The sequence below is a fragment of the Arachis hypogaea genome, chromosome 3 (genome assembly GCF_003086295.3).
Source record: "Arachis hypogaea cultivar Tifrunner chromosome 3, arahy.Tifrunner.gnm2.J5K5, whole genome shotgun sequence".
Classification (NCBI taxonomy): domain Eukaryota; kingdom Viridiplantae; phylum Streptophyta; class Magnoliopsida; order Fabales; family Fabaceae; genus Arachis; species Arachis hypogaea.
The window spans coordinates 26,881,329-26,894,532 of record NC_092038.1 but is presented as its reverse complement, the minus strand read 5'-3'; the positions used below and the strand labels follow the sequence as shown (position 1 = coordinate 26,894,532).

The 13,204-nt window shown below is 26.1% G+C and overlaps 1 protein-coding gene across 1 annotated transcript; it reads left to right on the top strand.

The window, feature by feature from the left end:
• Window positions 1-296: 296 nt before the first annotated feature.
• Window positions 297-11,839, top strand: LOC112789981 (toMV resistance protein Tm-2(2)-like). Its single transcript, XM_025832178.3, has 3 exons — window positions 297-1,085; window positions 8,671-11,383; window positions 11,540-11,839. The coding sequence occupies exons 1-2, from the start codon at window positions 553-555 to the stop codon at window positions 11,330-11,332; spliced, it is 3,195 nt and encodes a 1,064-aa protein (XP_025687963.1). The 5' UTR covers window positions 297-552; the 3' UTR covers window positions 11,333-11,383; window positions 11,540-11,839.
• The last annotated feature ends 1,365 nt before the right edge of the window (window positions 11,840-13,204 follow it).

Sequence of the window (13,204 nt, the reverse complement as noted above, 5' to 3'; positions counted from 1 at the left end):
GTATATATCAATTATATTTAACTGTTGTTACTTTTTAATTTAATTAAATAATAATATATATTAAATTTAATTAATTTTGTATCATTATTATGTAAAAATTTATTATTTTTATTTTGTAAAAAATTATAAAATTGTTATTTATGGAAAATTATTTATTTGGAATAATCAGATAAATTAATATCACATGAATTTATTCTATAATAAATTTGTATCAATTTTTATATAATAAAAATAGATGGATAAATTATCTTAACCAAGGTCTTTTTATAACAAAATATATGTGTCAATCATTCATCAAAGTATTGCAAGTAGCGAATAATATATTCCAAAGTCACCAAGCAAGGTCATGAATCGATCCACCAACTATTTCATCATTGACCACGAAACATGGCAGCAAAAGCCTTTTGCTAATCACATTGAATTATAATTCAACCAACTTTTACCTGCTTCAATTCCTTCATTATTGATATATCCACACTTGCAGCCGCATACAATCTCTAGTTCTGTAGTTTACTCTTTGATTTAAGCTGATTCCGAGTTAATATATACCACATGATGGCCTATGATAGAGCGTCGTCTTCGTCATCGGCGCTGGCGCCGGCGCCGTGGGTGTGGGCGACGTCACCCTTATCAGAAAGCATGTATGATGTTTTTCTGAACTTTAGAGGCGCAGATTCAAGGTTCCTGTTCACAGACTATCTGTATCATGGACTTGCCGACGTAAAAAAACTGGAGGTATTCAGAGATGATCCGGGTCTGGAACTAGGAGACGCAATTAAAGCTACTCTGATGGAAGCCATTAAAAGATCAAGGATTCATATTGTTGTGATGAGTGAAAACTATGTATCTTCCCGGTGGTGCCTACTAGAACTACAGCAGATGCTCAAGTTTGGAAAGAAAGGGTCCGTTATCCCAATTTTTTATCGCGTGGAGCCGTCAGAAGTGAGATTTAGCGACAAATCTAAGGAAGCCATGAAGAAACATGAAGAGAGATACGGCAAAGACACGGTGGACGCGTGGAAGTCGGCTCTATCTATAGTTTGCGGGCTAAGCGGGGAACACATTTTTTGTGTTGAGAAATCACAGTGAGTTATTCTTACTATGTTTATATAAGTTTTATCAGATTAAGACCCATGTTTTGCGCAAAATTTAGATGAGTAGTTGAGTTTTGGTCCGTAATCACATCATGGACCAGAATATAAATCTTTTAAAGTAATATTTATTTTGTTCTAATGTTATAGATTATAATACAAAAGATTAATCGAATTAAATTATTTTTATAAAAATGTTTTTGAAGGCAAAAGTCTCTATTGATTAAAAAAATCAAGGTTTTTAGAGACAAAAAAAATTAAACGATAAGTTATTTTAGTTAATATTTTTATGTGAAAGATTTTAATTTTTTATTAATAATTAATTTTAATATTATATTTATTATCTAAAACTTGACATAATTTAATGTATATATTTTTACATTTGATTAGATGTTAATTTTGTTGCACAAATAAAAATAATTAATTTTTATATTTGTTGTTTAAAAATAATATTTTTTTCTCTATATATAAAAATATAATTAGATATTAGTATAAAAATATATATTGATAATTATAAAATTTGCTCAAAATTATTTTTTTTAAAATAGTTGAATCTTGATTTGAATTATTAATCACCATATTAGCATTCTCTTTAAATTATACGTAATAAATATTTGAATGAATAGAAGTGAAATAAAATATATATTAAAAAGATAAGCGGTAAAAATTTAAAATTAAATAAAAATATATATATATAATAAATATAATATATTCTTTTATGTGAATAATATTATGAATTTTTTTTAATAATTTAATATGTTCTTTAATTTTGTGAATTTATTTGAATTATATTATTTTATTAATTTTATTTTTTGTAAAACAGAAAATTAAAGAAATAGAGAATAAAAGAAAAAAGAAAAAATATTTTATTTTAATTGTAATGAAAGAATATATTGTGTTACATTTTGATTTATCAAATTAGTAATATAGAATATAAATTATAAGTTATATATAGAGTGAGAAGGATAGAGAAAAATAGAGAAGGGAAGAGATAGATAAGAGAATGGAGGAAGAGAGTTTATTAATTTTAGAAAAAAATATTTTATTTTAATTGTAATTAAAAAAGATCATATTGCACATTTTAGTTGTCAAATTTATAATTAGTTATTGATAATAATATATAAGAGAGATAAAATGGACGAAGAAATGAAATAAAGAAAAAAAAGAAAGAGGAGAAAATAACTCTTTAATTTTAGAAGAAAAATTTAAATTTAATTATAATAAGTTATGATTGACATGTGACACATTTTGATTGTAAAATTAGTAATATATAATAATATATATAAATTACAAAAATAATAATATTAATTTTGTTTTTCATAATATCATTTCTATGATTTTTTTACATTATATTTTATATAAATTTGTAAAAAAAAGTAATAGTATTATTTTTCTATAAACTAATATAAAATTTAATACTACGATAGAAATTAAAAAACCAAATAATTTTAGCGATTACTTTTATTTTTCGGTTTTTTTAAATAAAAAATTAATTATTTTTTAAGTAGCCACTTTTATTTAGTATTTTTTGTCTTTTCAGATTATAATTAAATAATGTAAAAGAAGAATAACATTATTAGATACAATGCAAATGCTTATATAATGTGTTAATAATTAAAATAATTTTTAATTTTTTAATTTTATTTTTCATAAATTAAGACACCATGCATTTTTAATATTATTATTACAACCAAATAATATTAAAAAATAAAATGTAAAAATAATAAAAAATAATATATGAACATAATTATACAAAAATAAAAACAAAATTGTAAAATCATATATTTTAGTGTTTTAAAAAATTCATTTTCTAATACATAATAAGTCAATTATTTAACAAAATACGAAAAAAACTTTTGATTATAAAAAAATTGTACAAAATATTAATAAAAATAAATGGGAGAAAGAGTGAAAGACATGTAATTATATGAGAAAAAATTTAGAAAAGTATAAAATGGATATCGATCTATATATTAAATATGAGTATAGGTGAGTATAAGAATAAAAATAAATTTGGTAATAATTTAAGAATGAGTGAATGATAAAAAAATATATTGTTATAGTTAATGTCGGTAACTAATGAGAATTAGTGATTGTAATTAGTGAGAAAAATGAATGTAATGGTAACAGTTTTTAAAATATTATAGATAAAATATAAATCTGGATGAACAAACTTAAATGCAAAGAGAGACAATTATACAGGAATATTTAGGATAATTTACCTATTTAAAATAAATAAAAGAAAAATTTATTCAATTACAATAATTAAAAATTAGTTATTTGTATGTCTGGATTCATTTTTATATAATTCGTAATAATCTTTCACGTTTTACAACTAATACATAAACCGTGGTAAGTTTCAACGGTTTATGAGAAAAACATTATAAACATAAATTGTGGTAACTTTTTACAGATTATGAAATGAATATTAGGAGATATAAACCGTGATAATCTTCCACAGTTTATGAAAAGATCAGTTTGGACATAAACTATAGTAACCTCCCATAATTTTTGAGTACTCATTAATTTTAAAAATATATAATTCATATACTCCTCATCATACTTACAATATTAATATAATTAAATATAATTTAAAAAAATAATATAAACATAGAACTTGAGTTTATATATTCTTTATTTATGATTAAAAATTCACATTTATCATTTTCTATCTTTGTTTTAAATTTTCTATAATAATAATAATAATAATAATAATAATAATAATAATAATAAACAAACAAATCAATATAATAAATGTATTAATAGCTCCCCTCTCTTAATGGTAATAGTTTGATTCTTCAAATACCAGTATTCTATGATGACATTAATTAACGCAAAATCACTTCTTGATTACATTGTCCTCTTATTTACTTTTATTTGATATTCCTAAAGATAACGTCAACAAACATGTATTTCTATATTATTTTAAGTGAAGATAGTATAACTAAGGAAGATATATAACATGCACAAAATTTTGATACATATCGAGCATGTAATGCAAAAATATTGATACGATCAAGATAGTATAACCAGGGACGGACATAAGGGGGCGAGTAGTGGCCTCGGTCCCAATTTTTTTTAATAATAAGTTATTATGTATAATATAATTTTTTTTAAAAAAATTATTTATTATTTAGTCTAGTATAAATAAAAGTTCAGTCTAATTTAAATATTAATAATTTTTAATATCAAAAAGTAAGTAACAATATCAAAGAAATCTGAAAAAGATATTATTACTAATATTTTTTAATTAAATAAAAATTTTTAAATCTCATAAAATGAATTCTTTTTCTTCTTGTGGCCGTCTTTTTTTATTTATTTGGTATTAATTCTCTCTGTTTCAACTGCTACAATTAAGAGATCTTTTTCAACTATGAATATTGTGAAAAATAACTTAGAAACAAAATAAAAGATGAATTTCTTGCTAATTGACTTTTAGTTATATTGAAAAGAAAATTACTGAAAAATTTGACACAAATTTTATTATTGGTGAATTTTATGATACGAAGATTCGACCACTTCATTAATAAAAAGTATACACATGTTTTTTTTACTTTAAAATATATTCTCTGTCAGTATATTTTTGTAATACATTATATTATATAATTTTTTTTTACATAATTTTTAATATTATATGTATTTTTGGCCCCCTATAATATCATTTCTAGATCCTTCCCTTGAGTATAACTAGCCTCTTAGTTTATATATATATATAGCAGTTTAAAATAGGCTTGGGATTTGGTTTCTGAGAATAGAGCAGCTTTGCCAATACTAGAAATGTTCATCCTGTAATCAAATATATATATATATATATATATATATATATATATATATACTCGTGGGAGGTTATTACGGTTTATGTCCAAACTAATTTTTTCATAAACTGTGAGAGGTTACCATGTCCCAATATTCATTTCATAATCTGTAGAAAGTTACCACGATTTATGTTTATGATGCTTCTTTCATAAGCCGTTGAAACTTACTACAATTTATATGTTAGTTGTAAAATGTAAAAAGGTTACCACAATTATATAAAAATGAATCAGACAAATAACTAATTTTTAATTGTTATAATTGAGTAAATTTTCTATCTATTTATTTTGAATAAGTAAATTACCCTAATACTTATATGGCAAAACTATAAGAAGTGGACTAAAATTCGCGCCATACGCGGAAAGAAAAATTAGTATATAGTATTAATTTAAAAGGGTTATATTATTTATAAATTGATTAAATATATAATTAATATTAAATTTGAAAATATTATAAAAAGTATTAATTATGTGATTTGTATATAATTTAATATAATTATTTAATTAGAAGAGAATATAAAGTGAAATATTATGTATTTTTAAAAAAATATAGGTATTTGATACTGGAATTATATAAAATTACATATTTATTTGTTATTTTTATTTTTACATTATTTATAATAGTTAACAGATTTATTAGTCTTTTTACGTGGTGTATTTTTTTTTTCTGGTTTTTGATTTCTATTGAATTTATTTGTTTTTTCCTTTCATATGTTTTTATTTAAAGATATTTTTTAAATTTTTTTATATTTTTTTGTAGTGTCTGAATTGATATGCAATCTTTGCCTAAAAATATTAGTATTCATGTTAGCTTTTATAATTTTTTAAAGATAATAGAAACTTTATTTAAATAAATAATTTAAATGATGTTTTGAATAAGAGAATTTTTTTTAAGTATTATCTATTTTATTTATTAAAATAGAGGGATTCAATATGTTCGTATTTTATTTGTTTACTAAAATTTACTAATCATATTTTTTGGCATAATTATATGAAGAGGTTATATGTAATTTTTTTACCTATTTTTTATTAGTAGTTTTGTGTTTGATTATTTGGTAGATAGAATAAAAGAACAAATTTATAAAGCACTAACGAATAGCATATTAAAATAACCATAAGAGACCTCAAGATATAATTAAGCCAATAATAGTAATAATGGTAAGAGTTTTATAGAATATATATAATTAAGTAAAATAGCATAGAATTTAAATATTGGTAAGCGAAAACTTTTATAATTATTATTATTATGATATTTTTAATGTACATATATTTATTGTATTTAATCTGTATTTTATGTTTTAAGTGAATTATTATGAAATAAATTTAATTTATAAATTTATTTTATTTAAAGATGGATGGATGGTTGATTACTATCTATTGCCATCTATTTAGAAAAAAGATGATTATTTGATTATTAACTATTGTCATCTTAAAATTATTGACATGACATCATTAAAAAGAATAACGTAAATTAAATTTATTATATAAGAAGTTGATATCGACTTTTATATGATACAAATCTATTTATTCTACGACCAAAAATAGAAGAAGCAAATTAAAGTCTACTCGTTATTATTTATGACCCAAATCTAAATTAAGCAAATGTGATCAACCAAATTCTAATTATGCTCATTTGGACTTCAGTCAACATAATTATTGTGTCCTTATGAATAAGCTCATATTTTGTAAGAGTAGAAAAGATGCATGTACACCTTTGTAATAGTTAAAAACATTATGTTGAGATTAAAGGCTATATAGATAAATACCATTTTAAATAATATATTTTTTTATGTTTTATTATGTAATTTTTTTTGTTCTAAGCAGATTATTTGTATTTGATCATGAATAAATGAAAGTTTGTTGACAGAAAAACAATTGTATATAATTTTCAAAAACCATACTCGTCTTTTTATAGAAATATAGATCAACCTTATTCATAGAAGAATCTTATGCATTTACTTTCTATGGCAAACTTTGTTTTTACAACACATACTCACGACTTCAATACAAAAACATACTCATGTAAAACTACATATCATTTTTATTTATAAAAATATTCAACAACTTAAAAATTATATAAATATCCACTTACATACACTTTGAAAAATAAATACATGATATACAACTTTATTCATAAAACATATTTATATCACTTGAAAACCATTCACACTTCTTTCTGTAACAAAATATGGAATTTATTCATCATAACACACTAACAGAATAGAAATTCTCTTTTATTTATGAATATTTGTTGTCATGATGATGTGATCCACTTGTCCTCTTGTTTTATTTTGAATCTTATAGAACCTTGGAAACAAATTTCATGAACTACTATGTTAGTCATTTGTTAAAAGTTAAAATAACTTTATAAGGTTGAAATATATTGTTTGTACTCATTTTTATTTGATACACCTTAATGTGCATCTTTTATTGTTATATAACATAGATGATTCACAATGATAAGTCTCACATCCAATCCAACTATATATAAGAAAATATATGAGAATTAACATTAAGATAGCTCATCAAGTAACACTTACAAATAATATTGTCTGATACCTTAATTTAGTAATTATGTTAATCCAAGTTTTTTTGGTAGAATCACGCACTATCATTTTCTTTTTTATCTTCTTCTTAATAAGTACAATTAGATAATTACTTAATATATATTTAGCAAAAGTGGAGAACAAAAAAGAAAAAAAGATATAAAATTATGTGAAAAAAGATAAAAAAATGTATAAACTGAATGTTGAATTATATAGTAGATATAAAAAAGAGTAAATATTAAAGTGAGAATGAATTAGAATTTAATTTAATTTATACCTATTAAAAATTAATATTTACATTGAGAATTATTAGAATTTAACTCAATTTTATGATTTTTATTACATAATTAATACAAGAACAGTAATAGATCTTTTTATTTTGTAAAAAAAATTAAAAAATATTTTAAATAGAAGCAGAAGAATTAAAAGATAATTTATTTAGATAAGATATATCAATTAGCCACTTAAACTGATGTAGTATTATTGTAGAAAATAAGAAAATTAATAATACATCTAAAGACTATCTTAAGTTTTGATTTAATAAATTACTAATAGATGATAAAATGTCAAATTGTCAACTTTTCATTATGTGACAATATTGATATTAGTTTTTATATAACATGAATAGATAGATTCTAAAAAAAAGTAACTATATGAATTTTCATATTATTGAGTAGTCTATTGAGTTTAAATTAAAAGAGATTCAAGGATTTATCTAAATTTAAAATTTTAACAACTATTTATATCTAAAATTTTGGTATTTATTTAATTAATTTTAAACATTAAAAATTAAATTTTAAATTTTAAATTTTAAATTCTAATAGTATAAAAATAAAATATTAGCTGAAATATTAATTAATGTTGATAAAAAGTGATGATAATGATATTTCTCGTAATAATATATTTTCACAGTTGAATTATTATTATTATTATTATTATTATTATTATTATTATTAGTTGGTATACATTTTTTTTTAAATGGACTTTTGTTAGGTAGACAATAACTTTTATAAACAATGTGAACAATGGGATCTAAAATTGGTCCATATTACACTCCCAAATTATCCACATAAATCTTAATATTAGGATAACTATTCGCACACCTAGTGAATTAAACATCCATATATCAATTGTTTATATTATTTAGTATTTTCATTGTCTAATACTTTTTCTTTTTAAATTATCACTACAAAGATATTGATAGTGTTTTTTAATTTCTAGGAAGTATGAAACTGGGGTCATTGGCAAGATTGTTGAACAAGTCTCTGCAAAACTTCTAAAGATCAAGCAACAAATAAATAGATTTGATTCTCAATTTGAAGAGGTTGAATCACTTTTGAACCTTGAATCTCATGATACTACTGTTCGTATGGTGGGAATTTATGAAGATCCTAAAATAGGCAAAAGTTACATAACAACATTTGCCTTTGAGCTATACTATAAGATCAAATATAAGTTCCAAGCGGCAGGTTTTCTTGTCAATGTTAGTAAACAGCTAATGAAAATCACCGATAATCTCTTGGAAAATCTCCAAAAGGAGCTTCTTTCTGATATGGATGTGGAGACCATGCAGGAATTGGAGCATAAAAAAATGCTTCTGGTTCTGGAAGGGGTTGATAATAAAGATCATTTGGAGTTGCTAGTGGGAATGGGAATAGGTGATTGGTTTGGTCGTGGTAGTAGGATCATCATAGCAACAGAAAACAGATATCTTTTTCGTTATTGTCCTCCTGTGATGAATGGTGTTAAGCTTGAGAAACATTGCATACATGAAGGTGAATTGGTGAAGGAAAAAATTGTGAAGGAAAAGAATGTAGTGGGATTTGTAAAGGATTTCATTGATGTAATTAATCAACTGAGGGAAGAAGATTCAAAGGGGAGGAATGTCGTTTCCATTGTTGGCATGGGAGGATCAGGCAAGACCACCCTTGCCCGAAAGATCTTCGATAGCAAATTGGTCACTGAGCTATTCCCTTACCGTGCATGGGTAATTGTTTCCAAAGATTATAGAGAAAATGAAGTTTTCTTAAGCCTTCACCGCTCTTTGATGCCATCCACCACACCTATACCTAATAATGAAGAGGTTTTAAAGGCAAATGTGAGAAAATATTTGAATCGGAAAAGGAGAAAGTATTTGGTAGTTCTAGATGATGTGTGGGATACTCAAGTGTGGGACAAGATAAAGGATTATGTTCTCCCAGATAACAATAATGGAAGCAGGATATTGGTGACTACACGAAATCATCAGGTGGCAAACTATGCAAGGTCAAAGGAGCCTCACCATGAACTTAGCCGTTTGAATGAAGAAGAAAGTTGGGAATTGTTTTGCAGTTACGTGTTTTGTGGAGAAGAATGTCCCCCTGATTTAGAGCCTATTGGTAAATCAATTGCTGAAAGTTGCAAGGGTTTACCATTGGCTATCAAAACCACAGCTGGAATTGTGGCAAAGCGAGAGAGATCACAAGATGCATGGCAAAAAATCAAGAACCTGATCCCTTATTGGCGTGTTGCTGAAGACAAGGATGGTAAGAAGATGATGGAGATATTGAAGCTTAGCTACGATGATCTGTATGAGAAAATGAAGCCATGCTTTTTATATCTTGGAGTGTTTCCTGAAGATGAAGAGATTTGGGTGAGAGACTTAATCCATCTATGGATAGCAGAAGGGTTCATAGAACCAATCCAAACTGGAAGATCAAAAGCACCACCCCCAGAACCTGAAGATATTGGTGAGCAATACTTGAAGGAGCTAGTGGACCGTAACTTGGTACAAGTGACCAGTAGGAAGAGTGATGGCAAAGGCGTGAAAACATGTCGGATCCATGATCTCATCCGAGAACTATGCATATCAGTGAGTAATAACAGTAACAATGCTCGTAGGTTGTCCTTTCCCAATGATGTAGGATCCTATGCATGTTCAGTAACATGTAACCAATCAAGGACTTGTTCCTTGTTCGCTTATGGAGATATCGCGGGGTGGTCACATCATGTTCCAGAAGATTGCCAGGTTAATGTGCTATACTTGAAAGGAGTGGATTGGAATCTATCTAGCAAAGAGAATTCTGAGTATTTGATGAGGTTGAAAAGCCTCAGGTTCTTGAAAATGGATTATACTGCCCCACGCGGGTTATTTAATAAGCTTCAGAGTTTACAAACATTACGTGTACTGACCACTTTGGAGTATGAGAAAACCATTGATGAGGGGTTAAGGCATTTGAGACATCTTAGTTGTGCTTCTGGAGTGCATTTATTAGAAAAAGAAGGGGTTAAATATAAAATGCAAAATGTTCAAACTCTATGTGATGTGTATATGGATTCACGACTGGGGTTCTTACTCGACAATGGCTACTTTCCCAACTTGAGAACACTGGGTTTAATACCGATGAGTGAAGACCAAGGTCAATCATTGAGGAACTTGCACCGCCTAAGCAAGCTACATAAATTGAAATTACAGTTTGGGGTCTACTCTAGAAGGGTTCCATTAGATAAAATTACATTTCCGTCAAATCTTAGCAAGATTACCTTGTCATGGTTTGAGGATTTAAAGTACCAAGACATGAATGCTTTGGGACAAATTCCCAGCCTTCAAATTTTAAAATTATATCAAGTGAAATGTACCAAAAAAGCCCTTAATTGTGGTGGTGCTGGGAGCTTTCCGCAGCTTCAAGTTTTTATCATGATATCAGTGAAGGTCACACGTGTTACATTAGAAGACGCTGCGATGCCTTGCCTTCAACGTGCGCTCTTTCGTGAGTGTCGTGGCTTGAAGTCCAAGTACCTTCCTGAACGAATGCTTTCCTTGGGTAGTAACTTGCATTTTATAGAACCTTTTGATGATGATGATGATGATATTGTTGATGAGGATTTTAATTTTGATGATTGATTGATTTCTGTGAAGTATTGGATGTCAATGTCACAGCTTTTCCAAAAGCAGGTATATATTTCTTTTGATGAGACTCATAAGCACAGGCATGCATATACATATATGATTTATGCTATCTGATCACCTTTTCATGCAACTTATTTTTTATGATTTTGCTAATAAGGTGAATCATTCTAACATTTATGTATGTATAATCAATTTGTGCAGAACTCTCCTCCATAATACATACATCATTTCATGATGTGCTCCTGCAGCCTCATTGTATTGCAATGGAGTAGTTGTGATCCTCTAATATTGCACTACTTTTTTTTCTTTTTTTAATATTGAATAAAGTGTTTTTTTTAATTATTTGAATGACACCTTTTATTACTTTTAATTTCATATTGTAATTCCTCCAATACATGTTTATTATGGTTTACTATTATTTAAGTTGTGATGTTCTATTTGAAGTTTTGAATGCCATGTAATTTTTTTGTTATAAATAAATATGGGATGAGTGTTTCATAACTTTAGTGTATAACGTTAAGTATTCTCGATCATGACAAAGATTCGGAGAAAATTGAAACGAGAAGAATGCATGCAGAATCTCCAAACCATGTATCAGAAAAAGAGAATGGAGCCTTTGAGCCTGCACTGCCCAGAATGTCAACACAAGCAATCTCTCTCTAGTTTCTGGTGGTGTATGCTACATGCATGCTATGTATCTTAAACTCAAATCTGTTTTTTTTTTTTTTATATATAGATTACACGTATCATCATAACCAAAAGCTAGGAATTAACTTTATAAACTATACAGTATATATTCTCCTAAAGTCATAGTAACCTCCCATTGAAACCGAGGCATGCCACAACAACAAGCAGGGCCAGAAGTATCCATCAGATATTTATCTTTGAAACTTAAAAATATTGCATAGGCACATAATAGCTAAATGATGCCATTATTTCTTTGCTGAAATTGATTCTTTCAATTCTCTCAACGTGACAACGTCATAATTACTAGTGAAAACTAAACAAATCTTTCCGTTCAAACAACCTATTCTTAAATTTGTGATTATGAGAGAATATATACTCTTCTAAAGCATAAAAGAAGAAGAAAGTTTACACAAAAAAGTGTAACAACAGCACATCGGAACTCCATTTCGCACGTAAGTTAGAAAGCATGTGCTTAAAGAAACATGTATATGTGAGAATGATAATTGCAATCACAATCCGCTCACTTATTCATAGTGCGGCTGAAGTTTGATTATGTATATATGTACGTAGGTAGGTAAGTATATGATGATCTTTTAGGGAAAATTAAAGTGTATTTAGTAAAGGTCGTCTTTGATGTTTATTATTTTAGTAATTATGATAGATATACAATTTTAATAAAAAATTTTAAGTGTTGCTAAAATTAAGATTTTATTTTCTCATATTATTGTAGAATTTTTTATTTTTAAATTAAAAATATTGTCAAATAATATATTATTTTTAACAATATTTTTTAAATATTATCAAAGCTATATATTCATCATAAACATCATAATATGCATCTTTTATATATGTACACACGTACAAACGTTTATATCTTAAAAAGACTTTAGCATTGATTTTTTTCTCTAACTAATATTCACTATCTGCGCCCATTGCAACTCTTCTCGAAATAAATATTAGATACGTTGGTCCATCTGACGAAGATTCTTCCTTCTTATCATTCTTTTCAATTCTTGCTCTACGTAACTCAACATAAGACTCAAAATTAAAGGAGCAAAATGTGAATGTTTTTTTAGCTAGAAATATTTTGTAGATATTATCCTCGATATGAGCTCTATTCTTCACACAGTGTACTTGAATGATCCAATCATTCTCTCAAACTAGTACATCCACCTAAAT